A 21,779-nucleotide genomic window follows, 5' to 3' on the forward strand; every position below is an offset into this window, starting at 1 on the left:
GAGGGTCAGGTCCCTGTCTGACCACTCTCCTATAGGCTTGTACATTGCACAAGTCAGATTCCTCAAAACGAGAGTCATGTCCCACTCAAGGGGCTGGAGTTCCCTGGGAAGGCAAGACCTCTTGAAGCTTCCCATCAGCAGAGAAATCTCCAGTGAGGAGGAAATATCTACACCCCTTAGGTGTAAGACTAGGCCCAGGGCAGCCCTGTGGTCTTTCACAGCCGAGACGGAAAAGCTTCTCTTGGCGAAGAAAGACACGGAAGTCCGCTACCTGCTGAATAGTGGCTCTGACCACAGACTTCCGTCTACTACACCAACCACAGAAGACGGCCCACTTTCCCTGGTATACTGTTGCAGAGGACTGACTGAGACACCCAACCATCTCTGTTGCTGTGTAGCGAGAAAAGCCTCTCGCTCGCAAGAGATGCTGAATAGTCTCCAGCCGTGAAGACACAGGGACTGCACTGCCTGACGGAACTGTTCCACGTGTGGCTGACACAGGAGGTCCTGCCTGGGAAGAATCTCTCTCAGTGCCTTGGAGAGCAGAGCTAGCAGGTCCAGATACCAAACGGCATGTGGCCTCTTGGGAGCTACCAGGGTCATTCTGAGATTCACGGTGATTAACACCCTGTGAATCAGACAAAACAGAAGGCATAAGTGTTGAGGTTGTCCCATAGGTGTTGAAAGGCGTCCTCTGCAGTGGCCCATGGGTCTGGTATGATGGAGCGGAATACCTGGAGCTTTCTGTTGTGCCAGGTGGCAAACAGATCAATGGAAGGGAGACCCACAACTCGAATAGCCTTTCTGTAATGTCTGTGCGAAGGGACCACTCCGTCCCTATCACTTGATCCTGGTGACTGAGCTTGTCCGCCACTACATTCCTCTTAACTGGAATGTATCTGGTTGACAGCTCTACCGAGTGAGCTACTGCCCACTCGTGCACCTGCACTATCAATTGATGAAGCGGAAGGGATACTAGACCCACTTACCTGTTGACATATGCCATGTAGATAATGTGTATTTTAGTAATTAAGTAAAATATATTTTTCACTCCCACCTAAAAAGTCCTACAGAAATTTTGCGACAATTTTTCACTCAATGCCGCTCACGGGCTGGTAAATGCGGTGAACAAATATGTAAAAAACCCACCTAAATTTTTTTTTTTTTAGCAATAATATTTCAAGACATGTTTATTTGGACATATATACCAGTCCAAAACTGTAAAAAACAAAAAATTTGATAATTCCTTGAAATTTGGCGGTCGATGCACCCCTTAAGGCCTAACAACTGATAATACCATCATGCTAATCGAAAAAACCTAATCGTAGATAAAAAGTAAACAATGAACAGTGGCTCCTCAGAGGTGACACGAGGGACTTACATACGAAGGTACCCCAGCACCCAGCACTAACACTACATCAGCTCATACAGAATGCACTCACCAAGGGTTAAATAATTGAAAAGGGTGCTAAATTTGTAAGTGACGTTATTTGATAAATTAAAAGGAAGATCAGAGCAACATAAAGAGTAAAAAGGGGAGAAAATGAGCATACAGCAATTTGTAAAATTCTGGCTGCAAAACAACATGCACTCTGTCTGGAGATACACAGTAGGGACAGCCTTACCACCACCATTTGTGTCCTGGCATTCTGGATGCAAGGCTGGCTTGAGTCATGTGTTCATAAGTCTACAGCATGTCTGTAAGAATTATGGCTGCACAGGATAATTCATGTAAATCTTATGGGTTTTCTGTTAAAGCAAACATACTGTAATGTTACCATAAAGTACTGTACAGTATTATGAAATCCAAGGATGAGAATATTTTAAAATAAACAAATTCAAATGGACAATTGCAATTCAGCATAACCAAATCAAAGGGATTGGAGAAGTAAACAAAACTAATAGCACTACTAGCCATACACTATTAAGAACTGATGTACTAACCTTTGCATCATGGGCACGAATATCTGACACAGGATCACCTGATGGTCTCCATGCTTGTACATCCTTTGGTCCTGAGTGGTTCTTGACCAAAATTCTCAACTGCTCTAGAGGTTCTGCTACACTATTATCAATCAACTGCTGGAGGTCTTCATATATAGCATCTCGAATTTTATCAACCAGAGTTACCCTAACTGTTTCAAGAGCTGCTTCATTTTTTGGAATTAAAGATGGGAAACATCTGCAAAAAAAGAAATAATTTTTAGAATAACTTTCATGTTCCACAGATAAAAATTACAGTGAACCCGCCGTATTTGCGGGGGATGCGTACCACACACCCCCGCAAATAGCTAAAATCTGCGAATACTTAAAACCCCTCTAAAAACACTTAGAACTGCCCATTTTGATAGTTTAAACACAGAAAAACTCTGTAAAAATGCATATACCTGAGCATTTTAATAGTTTTATCACAAAAAGTGCATTTATTCATGAAAATACAGTAATTAGTGTATATTTCTCAGTGAAAAATACCACGAATGGGCGAATTTTCCGCGAATAATGGCTAGATAGGTTTCACAGAGAAACCCACGAATGCGTGAGTCCGCAAATCATAAGAACGCGAATACGGGGGGTTTACTGTACTGGCAAAAGACTGCAAATTTTTAAGATATGCAATATGCATTTTTGCTGGATAAACAAATCTGATGCCTTGTATTTGGATGTACCTTTGGCTTCCCGTATGTGTGTGAGCGAGAGTATGGCTTGTTAGTTACCTTATGTTAGGAATTTGGGAGAGTTTGGTTTCCTGTGTGGGATGGGAAGATCAGCTCGGAACGTAGCACATTATCGTGGAGTCCCACATAGTTATGCTCTACCGGCCCACTTACTCCTTGTTAAAAGCTGGATAGAGGTAGTCACATCTACCTAAAGTCTGAGATTGGGAGCACTACTATGTAGCTAACTTGCATCTGGCTCAACAACTGAGAAAGCAGTTGTTGGTTGCTGGTGGAAGAAGAGAGAGGAAATACCAGTCAACTTTCCCTCAACTTTTCACCACCATTAGCTTTGGTCAAGTTCTGGCAGCTAAACACGCTGGGCAGCAACTACAAGTCCTCAGGCGAAAGAGTCCAAGTACTGTACAGTAAACGGCCAATATTCGCATTCTCACGATTCGTGGATTTCTCTATGGAACATATATACACATTATTCGCGGAAAATTCACCCATTTGCAGTATTTTTCACTGAGAAATATTCACTAATTACTGTATTTTCATAAAATTTTCATGACTAAATGCACTTTTTGTGATAAAACTATTAAAATACTCAGGTATATGCATTTTTAGAGATTTTTTGCTTGAACTATCAAAATAGGCAGTTCTAATTTTTTTAAAGGGGTTTTAAGTACTTGTGGATTTTAGCTATTCGCGGGGTGTGTGGTACGCATCCTAAACGAATATATATATATATATATATATAAAATCATGAAGCTACAAATGTCACTTAATATCAAATTCACGCTACCTCGGGAATATCTCTGACAGAGAATTGTCGCCGAAGGGGAATTTATATAAGTGATAAATGAATTGGTATCGTTGGGACACGAACCCTACTCAGTGACTCCAGTAGACGCTACCCACTGCGCTATCAAGAGAGGTATAAGTCTTTGCCGAGTCTGTTGTGCTGTTTTTACCCGTCGTGAGCGGGGAAATGTACTTAGCCTCGGCAATGACCCACCTCCACCATGACAGTTCATTGGTACGTTTGGAACACGCAGCTCTTATTATGAAATTTTTTATCACACCGTGATTTATATACAATCATGAAGCTACAAACGTCGCTTAATATCAAATTCACACTACCTCAGGACTATCTCCGACGGAGAATTGTCGCCGAAGGGGAATTTATATAAGTGATAAATGAATTGGTATCGTCGGGACACGAACCCTTGACACGAAACCTATTCAGCGACTCCAGTAGACGCTACCCATTGCGCTATCAAGAGAGGTATAAGTCTTTGCCGAGTCTGTTGTACTGTTTTTACCCATCGTGAGTGGGGAAATGTACTTAGCCTCGGTAATGACATATTTAAGCTCTCGCACACTTCTTCACCAAAAATGATCACAGGTGGGACCTGTGCATAGCTGTCTGCACTGATGGTGCAAAGGCAGTGACAGGGCCAGTAAAGGGTGTTATTGGTCTCATAACAAAAGTTGCACCTGCTGTGGAACATTGACTGCTGCATTCATACAGAGGCACTAGCTGTGAAAAAGATGCCAAATGATCTAAAAGAGACACTTAATGAAGTAATCAAGGTAGTAAATTTCATCATGTGTTTGCCTCACTGTCATGAGATAGGGTCCATTCACAGAACTCGGCTGCAACATACAGAGGTGCGTTGGCTATCTCGCAGTAAAATTCATTCATGTGAGTATGAACTTAGAAATGAGATTGAAGTATTTCTCAGAGAGCACAAGTCTTCTCTGTCAACCTAGTTCATTGATGAAATCTGGGTATGTAAGGTGGCCTATCTTGCAGATATATTTTTGAAATTCAATGAGCTTATCATCACAAGGTTCTAATGTCAACATTTTGAACGTTCAAGATGTAATTGAGTCCTTTCGTCTTAAGACTGAATTCTGGATCAGCTGTGTAAAGAAAAACCAGAGTGCTTGCCAAATTGCCAAGCATGCCTGAATGAAAACTCCTTAGAACTGGCTGACAGTACAAGAGACTGCATGATTCAGCACCTCCAACAAACTAAAGGATAATTTACACGAGTATTTTCCAAAGCAGTCAGACCCTATGACATGGCTAAGTAACCCATTCATGGATGCAGATAATAAGATGAAGCAGAATCTGTCAGTGACTGAAAAAGAACAGCTACTTGACATTTCAACTGACCTTAATTTGAAAACTAAATACAACAAGGACTTTCTCCTTCCTGTCTGGGCAAACCTACTGCATGAGTACCCAGAACTAGCAAAATGAGCACTGAAACATCTTATGCCCCTTGCAACAACATACATGTGTGAAGCAGCTTTCTCTCGCTATACTGCAACCAACAACAAATACTGAAGCAAGTTGGGTGCAGCACCTGATATGCGTCTGCAGTTAGGCTAACAAACATAGCCTAGGGCTAGTTCCAAATTTTGATGTCTGTTTCCAGAAACGTAATTTTCTCGAAAACTCCAGCCAGCCATTTCGAAGGTTCCAGTTAGCCATTTTTGCATGAAAAACCATTTGGCTTTATTCAAAATGGCTAGGAAATGATAGGGCACTAAAAGAACCTGAAATACTCAACGGACGTAACCTAGGGGTGTTTACTGGTTACAATTTGCCGTAAGTTAGCTATGGAGTGGGGGTGGGGGCGGTCACTGTGTTACCTTATAAGTCGTAATTTTGATTAATTATTTTTCTCTGTTATTACATTTAAGTAAGGTCATGTATTGAGAAGAAAGTTTTGCTTTTGATGAGTTTTATCCAAGAAAAATATAAGTTGTAATGTGGGAGGTGGCTGGAGTCTTCCGAAAAATAACCCCAGAAACAAGCTAACCTATCACATTAAAAGGTAAGAATTCTGATGCTGAGTACGTACTAAACTGCACTTTTATATAGTTGCATGTATGTGTGTAGGGTAGAGTGGGGTTTCCACCTATATTGGTTGAGGGGGTCGTAGGGTGTTCCGCTGTGTACCAGCAAAAGCAAAGGGGTTCCGTTAGTTGGAAAAGTTTGAGAACCACTGCCCTAGATGAGCCTGAAGGAATGTTCTCCCCCTGTGAAATCTGACACCGATGTAGCTAGCCTATTAGCCTAGGCTACTACTTCGCGTTAGCTCAGCCCTGCCACTGGAATTTTGTCCTACTTTAATCTAAGCCTTAACACGACGTTCATATACATGAAGATGATTTTAAGGTATGACATTTATCTAATTCTCGCACTCCAATAAAAGTAGAATCTATGGCATACAATGAAACAACAAACCGGCCTAACTTGAAACGAGGATGTTAGCAACTCTTACTTAGCATAAACGGACGCTTTATATCCACCTAAAATTTTCTCGACACTGTTACTAATAGATTCCTTGAGGGTTCGTAATCTTGTTCCTTCAGAAGGATCAATCTTCAGTCCTTTTTCGGCCATGACGTTTGAAAGCTGAGAACAAAAGCCGCTGAAAATAACACGGTGGTGCAGACCAACAGTAAAATAATTTTAAATTCGGTAACTCACGCAGCACGAGTAGTAGTAGTAGCAGTAGCCGGGAGTTACTTTGAAACGGCTCCCATGTTCGTGTTATTTATTTGCCCTTGTTTGTGCTTAAGTACATTTCCTGTGTTACAATGTTTTGGATAAATTCCTTCCTATTTTTATTTTCCTCTATAAAGATCTGTGATCAGTAAGATGATGACTGTTAGTTCCCCTTTATCTTACCGATAGGGCTGCTGCACGAATCCTTAGCTATTCCTAATATTGTTGTATTCCAGGCAATAGCGTAAGAAATGATTCAGGTTTTCAATTACTTCTTCACAACATAAACATTTGGTGCCTTTCCCCTTTAATATTTTCCTGTTATTTAGCTTCAGCGTGTTTAATGTAATTTTTCTAACCAGTATAGATACTCGTTTTATCATACCAAATTTCTTATGTTTTCCTTAAATGTCCGATAGATTTTCAATGTTGATTTATATTTTTCAATTCCCATGCCTTTTCTCTTGATCTCTTATCATTTCTTTTAACTGATTTTATCAAAGGATTTCGGAGAAAGCTATAATTGTTTGAAGCACACCTGGAAGGAAACTCTCATTTTCAGTGTTTCAAAGAGTTTCGCCCTGGGATCGCAGATGTCAACCTCGAGTTTCCGAAGAGGATTATTCGTGACGTAAAATTTTTTTTCTGATCGTGCCATTCTTCTGTGCCAGGATCCATTTGATTGTAACCCTGACGACGTCCAGTCAAACTACAGTTGGAGCTCAATGATTTGCAAGCAAACGATTTGTTGAAAGGGAAGCACAGAGAAAGAAAACGTGTTGAATTTTATCGCTGCTTACCTGATGATGAGTTTTCAAGTTGAAGAAGTTTGCCTATACAGTGTTTGGAACACCTTAAGTCTGTGAGCAAACATTTTATAAAATGAAGTATGTGAAGTCAGCACATCGAACGAAGCTGACTGATGAACATTTGAAAGCAATTCTTTTGGTTGGATGCAGCAATTCCAAAACAAATACTGATGGTATATTAAAAGCCAAACGCCAGTCTCACCCTAGGAAACAGATGTATTGGGCCAATTTTGGATTATTGAGGAAATCCGACTATACTAACGGATAATGGAATAATTGAATTGGACCATTATCGAAACAATAACTCATTTCCAATGCTGGATAACACTGGATATTCAATTTTGGTTTGATTACCTCTTTTCCATTGTTGGATATCCAACTGTGGTTCGATTCATAAACAATACAGTTGGATCTTTTGAACCGACTTCACAAAAATGTTTGCATATCGGCAGAAAAACTGAGTATAATAGTGACAACAATTATTGATAACCGTTTAAAATACACATTATTACTAGTGTGTATATATATATATATATATATATATATATATATATATATATATATATACCTCTATCCCTTGAAAGCAGCGCTAATGATAACGGTTATTTTAAAATTCAACCCCCACCGACAAACGAGGCCTTAAAATGCTTATGTTTATAGAACATTATGTTTATAGAACATTGTTACCCAAAAATTACTGTGTTCAACATTTCAAGATAAAATATTGTTACAGAAATAACTTATTGCTTTTAGGAAAGTTTAGCACATACGCAATATAAACAGTTTACACAATTTAAGTTTCTAACAGTTCGTCCTGTGGGTTCTTTCAGGTGTCGAAGACCATTGAACAAACTGCCAAAGTCTTCTGTTTTTCTTATTCTTTTACCTGTGTTACACATAGGTATTTAATGCATAAAACATAATTGTGGATTTTATCATTGGAATAGGTACCCGAAACTGTCATGTATTGGAATTCCTTTGTGAAGCCCATACTGAGTATCTTTCATTATTGCATTATTTACCCAATGGATAAAATTGTATCCCCTTATTTGTGTCAATCCTTAACCAGTACATTCATCGGAAAAACGACTGATAACAATTTAAAACTGATTATGGCAATCCATAATGAAACCTAAATTGAATACTGGTAATCGTGCCAATAACTGCCAATGCAGTAAAGTGGTACACAATCGTTCCAGTACAATTCCAGTACATGCACTGGGATGATTATGGATGGTATGTATTGGCCCAAAATTGTTTCGATGTGCGAACGGATAACGGACATAAATTAGACCAATGCTTCTGACCATTTTAGGGAGTATTGTGCCAATGTCCAAAAGTCAGGAAGTCCCGTACTGGACCAATGTATGACCAATACTTGTGTGTTTGCTGGGAGCCTGGGACAAATCTCGCTAATCTTTTTTGCTGCTTAATTTGTGAGATTCGGATATATTATATGTACGCACTAGGTGTGATATAAATATCTTATTGCACGCCTTCTTTGATAACTTTTTTGGTAAATAAACATGTTCGTTGTCTTTATTTTCTTGTATTTTGCATTTTGTTTATCTGTAAATAAATATGTTGGCTGTCTTAATTTTTTTGTGTATTCATTACACTGTATTGAACAAAATCGTTATGCGGTCAGCGTTCGTCATTCTGTCAGTTACTTGACCCGCTGTGAAAAAAAGTTTGGTGACTCCTGATTTAAACCAATAACACTTTGTGTCCCAAAACAGGATTGGGATGCCTAAGCTTCAAATGTTCATAAACAATGAATTATATTTTAATATTCATATTAATGATAATATGAATATTATTCATGATATATATATAGAAGAATATCGTCCACTTCTAGGATGACCAGCAGAGAACCTCAAATCATGTAAGCAAGCGTCATTCGTATACTGAATGTAATGGCCAAATAGTTCATTCAACATTAAAGATGACTCGTTAATCAGAATATGTTTTCCTGCAGATATTTACTGAATATTCACTGTACAGGTTCATTCATAAGAGATCGATTATCATAATGTGGCGTCATTTTGACCCCCGGTAGCATTAAATTATTAAAGCCACATTTCCTATCTGTATTTATGATTCAATTATTATTAACCAGCCCTAATCTAACTCTTGGATCGACAGTGCTTTATGCATGCGTATCACATCCACCAGTAATGGAAAGCACAGCATACCAACGTTAGTTTTAATATCTGGCCATAATTTTTGCTTCACAACCAAGATATACATATCGACCTATATAAGGTGTGCTTATTTCCGTGCAATTCAGTTACTCCGTTTTCTGCACAATAATCAATATAAGAAAACGTCACATTTTCTTGTATCTTTCAGAAAGCTGGAATATTCACTGGCCAGCATTTTCAAATCTAAGAGATAACGAGATACTGGGTGTAGTTCCATGAGCTAAAAGGTTACCGTTTCGAAAAGCCAATAGCTGGCACACTATACTTTGAACAGCTGCTTCATCATTCCTAATTTTACTTACTTTGACGAACAACTTTAAAACTAACGCCACACAGATATAGAAAGGGTGCAACTGTTCCCCTTTTTTTATGTCCGTCCTTTACATTTCTATCTGATGTTGACCCGATAGACTTGAATTCATTTCAAACATAACTGACAGCATTCTATAATTAATTTTTGTTCACATTTTGGTGTAATTCACTACTCCAGACTATAAAAGATGACACAACGATTTTTTATTTTAGGTATACTTGAAACTATCAAAATCATAGTAGCCGTAGTAGTCTCGTCGTATCATCTAGAAAGATAAAAAGAATGGTTCAGAACATATCACTTCCTGTGCATAAATATCATTTTAAAATTTGTATATATCGCTTCAATGTATAACCCATTTTCTTCTCCCTTTTACCCGTCATGTTTAATGATCAACTTCACTCATTCTTCACAATGTCTACTCCAAGATTCAAAGAAGAACTCATTACAGTTTAGAAATGAAAATGGTTCAATATTCTGTAATCATTCACCATCATTCAAATATTGTGTACTGTTGCAGCAATGTTTTTTTTTGTCAAAAAAATCTGTAACACGTTCTCTTGGAAACGAAACCGAAGAGTTTCTAGCCCCGTATGTTACATAATGCAAAATATAGAAGGAATAAAAACCAGGCTTGTCACAAGAATGATAAAAAGGCACCCGAGATGTAACTTGCGTAAGTTTTAGTTATATAGCTGTATTTAAGTGGGCCTCAGTCATCACTTATCTTAATGACTAAACCAAAAGATTAGGAAGATCTCCAACGACAGGGTCTCCGTTTATATCAGATGCTGCAGACGAGATTGTGCTTCGGACTCCTTGCGTTCCTTCAAGTCAATTGAAACTCCAACAGTCATTAGTTTTGTCATTCCTCGATCTGAGAGGTAAGGAAAAGGATTTTTGTAGACCAAAACTTTTTCCTTCATTGGCCAGGTTCATCAGTTGTAGACCAAAACTTTTTCCTTCATTGCCCAAGTTCATCAGTTGTAGACCAAAACGTTTTCCTTCATTTCCCAAGTTCATCAGTTGTAGACCAAAACGTTTTCCTTCATTGCCCAAGTTCATCAGTTGTAGACCAAAGGTTTTCCTTCATTGCCCAAGTTCATCAGTTGTAGACCAAAAATTTTCCTTCATTGCCCAAGTTCATCAGGTGTAGACCAAAAGTTTTCCTTCATTGCCCAAGTTTATTAGTTGTAGACCAAAAGTTTTCCTTCATTGCCCAAGTTCATCAGTTGTAGATCAAAACGTTCTCCTGCATTGCCCAAGTTCATTAGTTGTAGACCAAAACGTTTTCCTTCATTGACCAGGTTCATCAGTTGTAGACCAAAACGTTTTACTTCATTGCCCAAGTTCATCAGTTGTAGACCAGAACGTTTTCCTTCATTGCCCAAGTTCATCAGTTGTAGACCAAAACGTTTTCCTGCATTGCCCAAGTTCATCAGTTGTAGACCAGAAGTTTTCCTTCATTGACAAGTTCATCAGTTGTAGACCAAAAGTTTTCCTTCATTGCCCAAGTTCATCAGTTGTAGATCAAAATGTTTTCCTGCATTGCCGAAGTTCATCATCTGTAGACCAAAACGTTTTCCTTCATTGCCCAAGTTCATCAGTTGTAGACCAAAAGTTTTCCTTCATTGCCTAAGTTCATCAGTTGTAGACCAAAACATTTTCCTTCATTGCCCAAGTTCATCAGTTGTAGACCAAAAGTTTTCCTTCATTGCCCAAGTTCATCAGTTGTAGACCAGAACGTTTTCCTGCATTGCCAAAGTTCATCAGTTGTAGACCAAAACGTTTTCCTGCATTGCCCAAGTTCATCAGTTGTAGACCAAAACGTTTTCCTTCATTGCCCAAGTTCATCAGTTGTAGACCAAAACGTTTTCCTGCATTGCCCAAGTTCATCAGTTGTAGACCAAAACGTTTTCCGCATTGCCCAAGTTCATGGGGGGTTGTAGACCAAAACGTTTTCCACTGCCCAAGTTCATCAGCGTTGTAGACTAAAATGTTTTTCTGCATTGCCAAAGTTCATCAGCTGTAGACCAAAACGTTTTCCTTCATTGCCCAAGTTCATCAGCTGTAGACCAGAACGTTTTCCTGCATTGCCCAAGTTCATCAGTTGTAGACCAAAATCAGTTCAGATATCAGGGACCTAAGACTCTACATGAAGCTGTGCCTAATCATATCTGCACCAGTTCATCTTCGATCCTTGGCAAAATGTTCTTATTTGCCACATTGCTGGCTTCCAACCTTGAAATTTTGCTCTGCCTTTTAACTCATATGAGACCTTATGCACAGATAAACCTGAGTAGAGGTTATAATCTACAAGGTGTGATTTACCACTAATTTATTATACCATAAAAATCCTAGTATTATCTTCAGATTTAATTCTGTCAAAAGAGCAAAGCTAGGATCTTCAGATTAGATTGTGAGTAGAAAAAGTTTTCCAATTTCTGCCGATGAGAAATTAAGGGAACAGATAAATTCAGAAGTGTTCATAAATGAAAGCTGTGATAATACTTGCCACTTGTAAGTTGGAGATACAGGTAGGTTGGTTGTGTGCACGACCATTGTTAGGTGAGGCCTCTGATGTATAAGCTTCTGACTGGAAGCTGCAGTGTGATTAGCTGCTGAACCTGGCTGTTAAACCTGAGTTCGACACTGAAGCTCAGCACTTACAGGGCTCCACTACAAGACGAGACAAAGAAAGGAATTCACAAGGTTGTAAGTGCTTATACATCATGGCCAGTGACTTCAGGTGTGTAGCAAAAAAACATCAGTATTAATAAAAAAACTCATAATGATCAGTAACACAAACACATACACACACACACACACACACACACACACACACACATATATATATATATATATATATATATATATATATATATATATATATATATGTATATGAACAACTTCTATGGAGCAGATGTATATACACACAGACGGGTGTATTTTGTATCTTATTTTAAACCTCGGTACCTAGATCCATCGGGGTTTTTTATATATATTTTTGTATGATCAGCATAATAAGAATTAATTTTCACATTGACTGGTATCAGGCTAACTTCTCTACTGAAGGTTATATTTGGTCAGAAGTTCATTATTTTTGGGTATCATAGTCCATCATTATTTTTTCTTCATTTTACTGTAAAAAATCTAATTTTTAATTAGGGGTTCAATTAACATAAGCTACCATTTGGCAATTTCATCTTATTTGAAGTGTCAAGACTCTAGGTAATGGACGCTGCATCTTCTTCGTGCTACTCTCTCAGGGTCGCCAGAAGCTGCCTTTTTAAATCCATCGAAGGCTGAAGTTGAAGGAATAAAAGAAAAATGAGAATTTGCAGAGGAGATTTCGTCTTCATTTTCCTCACCTGTCTGATTATTCACGCAGGTAGGTTATAGTTCTGATTTGCAATTTGTTTCTCAGTTTTCCATGTAGATTTGATGACACGGGAATGAATAATCTTAGCAAGAAACATTCCTACTTTTCTTGCACCATTATTATGAGCATGAAATTTTGCTTCTGTTTTCTTTGGTTAGGGATTCTGGTCAAATTTATCAGTCCAGAAGGTGTTTAGTCTAATCTAGTTTTTTTTCTGTATAACTTTATAATCTCTTTATCCAACTTTTAACTTAGGTGATTCAACTCATGGGAGCTACTCCCTCTCTCTCTCTAAAACAATATTGCTGTATAAATCATTTGTCAAATAAAGCTGAGAAAGCTTGGGAAAATTTTCCTTGGAAAATGGAACAATGATTTCTAAGTTTCTAAGTCAATTCGTCCAAGTACTCATACTCCCAAGGAGTGGCACACGCAAGAATAATTTCCGACATGGTGCCTGAACCATGCAAATAGAAGATCAACAATGTTCACATGCGCACACACACATACAGACAAATGTTCATATTTTCTCCCATACATGTATATACATTGAAGAATAAAGCGATTATTTTCATTCTGCTCATATTAAGGATAATTATATTCAGCACTCCAACAGCAATAACAACAAAACTTTTGGTAATCTACTCAGTGAACAAGACTAGAGATTGGTCCACGCTGTAGCTGTGAATATCCTGTTACTGAGGAAATTACCCTGAGCCTCTAGAGTGCAAATTTTCCCGTCGGTATTAACGAATGAATTAATGAAATCCTGCGGAAGGATAGAAAATAGATATTCCCCAAATCAGAGCTAAAAACATCGTCAAACTTCAGTCATTTCTTTCGTGAAAGATTATGATCTATAAGTATATATACATATATACGTATACACACATACACACACACACACACACACACACACACACATTATTATATATATATATATATATATATATATATATATATATATATATATATATATATATACATATATACATATATGAATGCTTATTTCCGTGTACTATTTAGTTGTGTCGACATTTTATGTAAACGTTGTCGAGGGATTCCCGACAGAGCGATAAGATATATTGACCAGAAAATGTAACCTAATGAGTACCCTTCTCGTGATCTCCCGATAACGGAGCAAACAGCCCGGCTGTTTTGATCTGACGATATCGACTTTTTACGAAGATACTTGAGTCTTGATAAGATCAGGACTTTTTCGTTATCGAACGCCGATTTGACTTCCTGCCATGGAGGATGCTGACGGCAGATCATACCCTTAGAAAATAAATAGATTTTGTTCTTTTTTTTTAACATCCTCAATACATAAATTCATTTCGGCTTCTTTAATCAAATCCGAGAAGATCACGCTAATGGAGAATAGGCAAGGAATGTTCATTCTAAACTAACACTTTGATTTTAGCCAAAAGGCCGAGAAGCAATGAATTATAAACTTTAACCTGTAGCGTAATATCCTTGATTTATTCGTTATCAAAAGACCGGAGAATGCAAATCACAGCAAATATAAGAATGCTAGGTAAATAGATGGTGATGTACAAGAAAAGCGTTAACGGTTGGAAAACTTAATACTCATATTTTTGAGCACGAAGTCAAGAAATGCTTAGATATCAAAATACATTTAGTGAGTATATAGCAATCACCGTGACATTTATACATCAGTGTAATTAAAATCTATTCCAAAAAAAACTTTCGTTACAAGTTGGATTACTTTTCATTCCGAAGCAAAATAAAAAAGGAAAGAAACACACAATTAACGAAAAATGTATGTAGGTTAGTACTGTCGTTATGGAAAGATTCAGATTATGCTGGGTGTTTCTTTATAGAACTCTTTAAATCTGGTCACTTCATTTGTTTATGAAGTGACGCTGGTTAGTCACATTTCTGAGGTTTCAAAGAGGTCTGATGATAAACCACATGCCGACTATCGACATACTGAGGGGCATAAGATCATAGATTCCATGCAACATGGCGAAGAATGTTATACGTTTGCCAATCATTAAGGTAGTCTGAATCTGCCTCGGCAAATGCTAAATACCTGTACCTAGCCCTGGCGGTATTCCGTATTCCATGCTCCAGAATTTACTAGATTGCCCTACCCGAACATCGTTAATAGAATGCTTAAAAAACAATGTACTTTTTGTCCGAAAATTAGTGAAGATTTTGTCTTTTGTTAAACCAGGAAAGTTTGTTTCGATTCACTGAACTACTGCGTTTACTGCGGTGTCTGGAGTGTAGGAGTTACCTTACTACCAACGTGCTAGTGCAGATAGAAAACCCTATTTGTGAAAAGCCTTTTCCGCAGTCTTATTTGACTTGCACAAGGCATATGATACTATTTCGAGGCATGTGTCAGAGTTGTACAGATGTAACCTAAGACAACAAGTATTTCATGATTTTCTTTTTAAATTCCGAAAATTTCAAGTACATTCGCGAATAAATTGTCAATTATTCAGTGGTAAGGTGTGCCTAAAGGTAAGGTACTAAGTGTTTTTCTTTTTGCATTAGCAGCTAATAGCATTGTAAACATAATAAAAAAAAGAAGTATTACATGTATTGTTCATTGATTAATTTTCCAAATTTTTCTCAGCTTTAAGGCTGGCGGCAGTGAGCGACAGCTTCAGTTCAATATTTATATGGTGTTACACTGGCTAAAAACACTTGGCTGTTAAATTTTCAATAACATAAACAGGTGAGCTTATTTTTTTCCAGGCCCAGACTGTTTATAAATGAACAAAAAGGCCCTTGTGCCACTGGAACTAAATACTTGAGGGTAATACTTGATGGTCAAGTGACGCATTTTGCCTCATATTTGTGATTTCGTTTTTTCATCCATGCACAGTTCATTCTGATGAAGCTTTCGAAGCATGTTCGTTGTGCTTGTTTGCCGATAATAATAATAACAATAGTAATAATGATGATGATGATAATGATGATGACTACTGTACACTTCTAACGCAGGATAATTCAAATTATAGTTTCTTCACTCTGAGATCAAATCGAACTTAAGAACTTCGTGGTGGACTCTGCTTTTTTATGACAAGTTACAGACAATGAAATGTTGGTGAGGTGAATGGTTTAAAATAATCTTGTCACTGAATATATCATTAAATGCAAGTTTTACAGGAAGTACCACTTAAAAGCCATATTTAGCTGCAACTGGAAAGAGAATATTCGATTTCAGTTTTTCCAAGAAGTGATCTTCAAACTGTTATGTCTATTGTATGAATATTTGTGTACTCAGAAACAAATTTTTATATAAAAATGTTAACTCCAAAGTGAATATTTCTGCAAAGGATTCTTCAAAATTTATGCATATATTGCCGCTGGAGTATCTATGTACTTCAAACAGTTTTTCAAAAATCAATAGCTCATTGTAAATCGAAGATATCTGTAAAATAATTTTCAAGTTGCATGTATCAATTGTCACTTGAATTTAAACAAAGTGATGAGAGAGGACCAAGTATTAAACAAAGAGTGACACAACAGTGGCGTCATTTCAGATTTTTCTTTGGGGGCGGGGGGCAAAAGTTTAGAACTTATGGTATGGGTGGGGTGGCGAGCGAAGCCAGCCCTATCAGCTGGGGGTAGGGGGGGGCGTGCAAGCCCCTGAGAAGTGTTTGGAAATTTTTGCGCGTTTTGGAGCATTTTGAAGCCATATAAGGGCTGTACTGAGTTAATAAAGCAGCAAACAGGAGTGCCACACCCATCCACATATTATTATTATTATTATTTCAAAGGCTAGGGGGCAAACCAAGTCTTGGGGTGGGGCATCAGTGTCTTGAGGGGGGCAAGTGCCGCCCCCAGCCCCCCTAAATGACGCCCCTGGACACAACTAAAAAAATATGCCTAAGTTTCTTCGGCACAATGGAGTTTTCTGTACAGCATATAATGCTGTGTGAAACAGCTACGGCCCATGAAACTCAGCCGCGGCCCATGAAACTTTCAGCCACGGCCCGGTGGTGGCCTGTGTTGTTGGCACTCATAGCGGTGCCAGACGCACGATCATGGCTAACCAAAATAAAAACTACTGAGGCTAGAAGGCTGCAATTTGGTATGTTTGATGATTGCAATGCACAGAGCGTCAATAACGTGGAGTGACGGACTCCCTACCGAGAGTGTGACCTCGGGCGTCTATATTGAAAGCCCTGATCCAGCTCGTAGTACCATGCTGTAGAGACGAAGGACTACGGCAGCTTTGCTTTTTTTCTCTCTTGTTTAATTATTGTTAGAATGTGTTATTTTTATAGGTAAATTAATTATCACTGTAAAATATATTTCGAAATATTTCTATTCTGAGGTTTATTGTAGTTGAAGTAAAGACTCTAATCTGTAGCCTATAGTCTCAAATATTTGTAAACAAAACCGACGAAAGAAAAAATTAGCAGTAATTTTTTTCCATTCTAAGGTTTTGGCTTTAGAACGATACTGAGAAAGAATGGTTAAGCAAGTAATGCCATAAAGTGATTTTGACTCATTTGGAATAATTAACAATAAAAATGCATGCAGAATCCATAGGCACAGGCCTAGCACTTGCTAGGTTAAGATTCTTTTCCTTGCTGTTACCATTCGATAACTTTTACCATAAGGGAATTATTTTTATATATTCGAACACAATTTGTACTTAGAGAAAGGTTTAAATGATATAGCATCTTAACAATGAATAATTTGAGGTATATTCATTTCAGGCTACCAAATTTCATTTTGTTGCTATTAATTATTCTATGCGACATTTGGTCTGGATGAAATATACGTTAAGCCAAGGTTTGCAGGCCAATATAAAATACGAATATTTTTCACTTCAATTAGAGTAGCCTAACAGAAAATCTTTTCTAGGACTTGGTTAAGTCGTCCTAAAATACTCTCATGGCAACGTTTAAAATACGAGACTTGCTTACAAAGCCAGCAACCTACACATCTACTTACTACTAAGCCTTTCGATAATGGACAAGCTCACACTGTAGTGATGTATATAAATGGAATGAAGCGCTATATTTCTGTAAAACTCAGGTCATATTAGCTCTAAAGGCTACAATAATATGTTGAAAGCATGACAGCTTGACAGGATTTGCTACAAATAAAAAAACAGTTATTTTAACTTAACATCGAATAATAGGAGTTGTTTTCCACGTTTTGTTTACATCGTCCTGAAACGCTCTCTCTAAGTGTGACGTTTCGGAATTTAGTTGAGAAACCGCGTACGGTGATAAGCATTTTGTCAAACAACTCTAACACTACCTTTACTGTCTAAAACTAAAAAAAGAAAAAAAAAAAGATGGCATAGACCTTATCATACAAGCTAGTACATACATACTGCGGATAATTCTTAACGATCGACAGAATACAGCAAGCGCCTTCATGCATTACAGTAACAGCAGAGTAACAAGCTTAAAAGACAAGACTGGTTGACACATCTAGTGTTACACCTGTAGGCCTACGTACTACTTAGCATTTTTAATAACTATCAAGATCGATCTTACTTTATACCATTAGGCATGTACATATTAATGATATTCTGATATTAAAATTAAATTGCCACTACATTTATGTGCCACGATAATATGTTGAACATATGAGACATGTTAAAGAGAGAATGACGATTTACTGCTACGACATCTTATATCTGACTAGCACAAACTTAAGGATAAATGAATTTTATTATGCTTCGTTTACCTGTGAAATGTTATCCCATTTTCTCTTGAAGACTTGTTTTTCCTGTTTTGGCAACTATAAGCTGCTCATCGTATTATTGCGAGCAGGATTAAAAAAAAAAAAATTACAATCGCACTAAGCCCTGTTCAATTGCGCGGTTACCAGACCTTTCAAGATGGATCATGGCGGCATGTCTGCAGTGCAGCCCTGGTGGAAGGTCACTGAACTACGTGGTACTGGTATACAGATAGCATCTCCAGATATTTACCCTCTGTAGTTTTTTTAAGATTTGAGGGCGGACAGAAAAAGTGTGGACGGACAGACAAATAGCCATCTCAACAGTTTCTTTTGCAGAAAACTAATAAAAACGTTAAGATTTGACAAGCTACCTATGTTCTTTATATCCATTCAGCTTTCACTACACTTAAATTCTGTCTCGCCCATTTTGCTATTTCGGAAACAATGTGAATTGGGAGTTATCTGTCAGTTTTGAATTTGGTTTATTTATTTGCCCGGCGTCATTAATCAACAACAGTATCTACGAATAATTATCATTTTCAAGTGACATTCACATTCTATCTCCCTCTTGCCAGAGAGCGGTGCAGCTGGACGAGCCTCTCGTCAGAAACGCTCCATCGGGCAATTCGGCGACATGATCCGTGCAGTGGTGCGTAGGGAGGCTCTTCACTACAACAACTACGGCAATCATTGCGGTTTTCAGGGCGGTGATCTCCCAGTTGTCGATGAAGTGGACAGGTAACATATTGCACGGGGGATACGTACCAGTCCTAGGTTGAAACTTTCTATCACCATATTAAGAGATGGATTTGGTTTTCTATGTGTATTTTAATTTCTTTTTGCATAGTGTTTCAGTATCGAAGCTTCATGGAGGCAGAACCATGAGTAACGAGAACTGAGTCCAAAAAATCACTTCGTACCGCTTTTTTGTAAATGTATTTTGTTTTCGCACTCTAATACTGCTGTGGAAGATTGTTAAATTCATAATTACTCTTTCATGCTTCATGAACAGAAAAAATGAGTTCGTTTGGTAACTACCGAAGGCTTTTAGTAAACAGCATTTATCCTCTATAATAATTGTCAGTATAACCTGTTATTTTCCGTAGAGTTACTCAAAGCAACATTAATACACACACACACACACACACACACACACACACACATATATATATATATATATATATATATATATATATATATATATATATATATACATATATATATAATTGTATGTATATATATACACATATATATGTATATATATACAAAAAATGCAAAAGATGGGTTTAATATCAAGCCTGGTTACTTTAAATTTGTGATACACAATCGAAGTGACAGACAACGCATCTTTAAAAGGGAACGGTCCCATTCAAAGCAATTTCTAAAGAGAATTTATGAAAAACAATACTTGATAGCATGTCACAATGACGTTGACTACTGATGTCTATCGATTATTAAAAATCATAATCTGAATAAGTATTTTTTTAATACTATCGCTTCACTTCAGTTACCCCATAGAACAAGTAACATTTTTAATATGTTCATTTACCCGACTTAATGAATATCGAGAAAACTAACAAAACAGTAAGAAAACCCAAGTGCTTTCAAAAGAAATGAAGAAGGTATTTGTTTACGCATAATGTGTCATTCTGGATATTTTCCAAATGACTTCTTTGTAAGAACTCAATAGAAATCGAAGGACTAAGAGTAGTGTAAATCTGGCTGAATTAGAGGACATACTTATAAATAAGTCATTTGATATTGATGTTTATAGAAAAAAGTAAATTTCCATTCATTTGTGAAAAAAAGGTTTCATGTCTTGGTACTGACATCTCAGATGAAAACAGAAGTTTGCCATACTCCTAGAATTCAAGGTTGCCTTGTAGGATATATACGTTAATGAATATACCCACTCTCTGTCGATCAATCAAACTGATCTGCGAATCAAGGCATAAACCTGTCCTTGTGAGGAAATTTCAAGTGATCTCACATCTTTGTGTCGTTTCACACGGCAGATGCTGCTACGTTCATGATCGGTGTTACATAGCAGCCGATGCAGGTGCTTGCGCCTCGTATTGGTTCGGAGCATCTTTTATCAGATACACCTGGAGTTGGGACGGTCAAGCAGTTAACTGCGGTAAGCAATTACCTATTTTTGGAAATTTATGCTTAGTCATTGTAGGCATACCATTGTTCTGAATGTGCGTGCTATTAGGGTTTGAGATGTGTCGTTTTTTTGTAGCAGTTAATCTTGGTTAAGGCTTTTGCAGTGTTTTAGTCAAAATGTAAACGTTCTCTTTTAAAAATAGCAGGTTTTTCAAGAAAGCAATTAGCATTAGGAGCCAATTTATTCTGGAATCTTCCCATTTAGATTCTTTCTTATAACAACAAATAAAGCTGTATGGAAGATCTACCTTAAGAAGCGGTCTTAAATATGACCATACTTTCTTTGCTGGTAATTACTTATAAACATTTTTTTTTAAATCACAGCATTAGCAGAAGATCTAAATATTGTTAGCAAATTGCTTCTGTTTATCCGGATTCTCCGCAGTACGGGCCATAATGAAGGGAATGCGGCTATATTAGGATTTCTCTCATTTAGCACGAGGAATGATCTCAGTTTCCGCCAATGATAGACTCGCCAAAATAGTTAGTGCAGAGGTGGGCGTTCAGATGATTAGGGTCACAAGAGACATGTCAAAGCCATGTCATTGCAGAGAATTTCAAAGTTTTTGCTAGTGTCCTTCTAAGTGAAATAATTTCCTGATATTTTCGGTCTACAAGAGCACACTATTAAGAGATTCGAGAAAACATGTCATCATTTTCAGATAGCCAAATGCTCTCTTTGTCATAGTATTGATTGTCATTATTTATTTATTTATTATTATTATTATTATTTTTTTTTTTTGCCTAGGAGAGGCCGATGACGCCTGCAGAAGAGCGGCCTGCTTCTGCGACAAGGCCGCCGCCGAGTGCTTCACTCGCCATCCCTGGAATGCAGCCCACAAAAAGAATTCCATTTGGGACATTTTAGCCTGAGTGAATATGTGTCAGCCTTCCATTTTCATTTGTTAATAGGCAAATTACATTTTACAAGTAGGTTACATTATTTTTTTTACATTGTTTTATTCTCTGCATTGTAGAGCATACTTTCTGTTTATTATTTTTCCAAGAGAATATCATCACAGAAAAAAAAG

At 37.5% G+C, this 21,779-nt stretch overlaps 2 protein-coding genes across 2 annotated transcripts in view; one reads left to right on the top strand and one right to left on the bottom strand.

The window, feature by feature from the left end:
• LOC136835283 (uncharacterized) overlaps positions 1–6,187 on the bottom strand; it is a 36,016-nt gene extending 29,829 nt beyond the window's left edge. The window contains exons 1-2 of the mRNA XM_067098593.1: positions 5,960–6,187; positions 1,909–2,182 (exon numbers count right to left, since the gene is read on the bottom strand). Coding sequence (XP_066954694.1) covers positions 1,909–2,182; positions 5,960–6,081 — 396 coding nt within the window. The 5' untranslated portion in view covers positions 6,082–6,187. The remainder of the gene's footprint in view (positions 1–1,908; positions 2,183–5,959) is intronic.
• Positions 6,188–10,260: 4,073 nt separating this feature from the next.
• Positions 10,261–21,696, top strand: LOC136835282 (basic phospholipase A2 taipoxin alpha chain-like). The gene is made up of 5 exons (XM_067098592.1): positions 10,261–10,396; positions 12,782–12,903; positions 19,158–19,320; positions 20,598–20,719; positions 21,497–21,696. The coding sequence occupies exons 2-5, from the start codon at positions 12,843–12,845 to the stop codon at positions 21,619–21,621; spliced, it is 471 nt and encodes a 156-aa protein (XP_066954693.1). The 5' UTR covers positions 10,261–10,396; positions 12,782–12,842; the 3' UTR covers positions 21,622–21,696.
• The last annotated feature ends 83 nt before the right edge of the window (positions 21,697–21,779 follow it).

This window comes from Macrobrachium rosenbergii, chromosome 55 (assembly GCF_040412425.1).
Source record: "Macrobrachium rosenbergii isolate ZJJX-2024 chromosome 55, ASM4041242v1, whole genome shotgun sequence".
Taxonomy (NCBI): Eukaryota; Metazoa; Arthropoda; class Malacostraca; order Decapoda; family Palaemonidae; genus Macrobrachium; species Macrobrachium rosenbergii.

Bases quoted from the DNA above. Each gene is read 5' to 3' on its own strand.
- LOC136835282 (XM_067098592.1), top strand. From the start codon at position 12,843: ATGAGAATTTGCAGAGGAGATTTCGTCTTCATTTTCCTCACCTGTCTG. The intron at 12,904-19,157 runs GTAGGTTATAGT...CCCTCTTGCCAG, and splicing joins CTGTCTGATTATTCACGCAG to AGAGCGGTGCAGCTGGACGA. The intron at 20,720-21,496 runs GTAAGCAATTAC...TTTTTTGCCTAG, and splicing joins CGGTCAAGCAGTTAACTGCG to GAGAGGCCGATGACGCCTGC.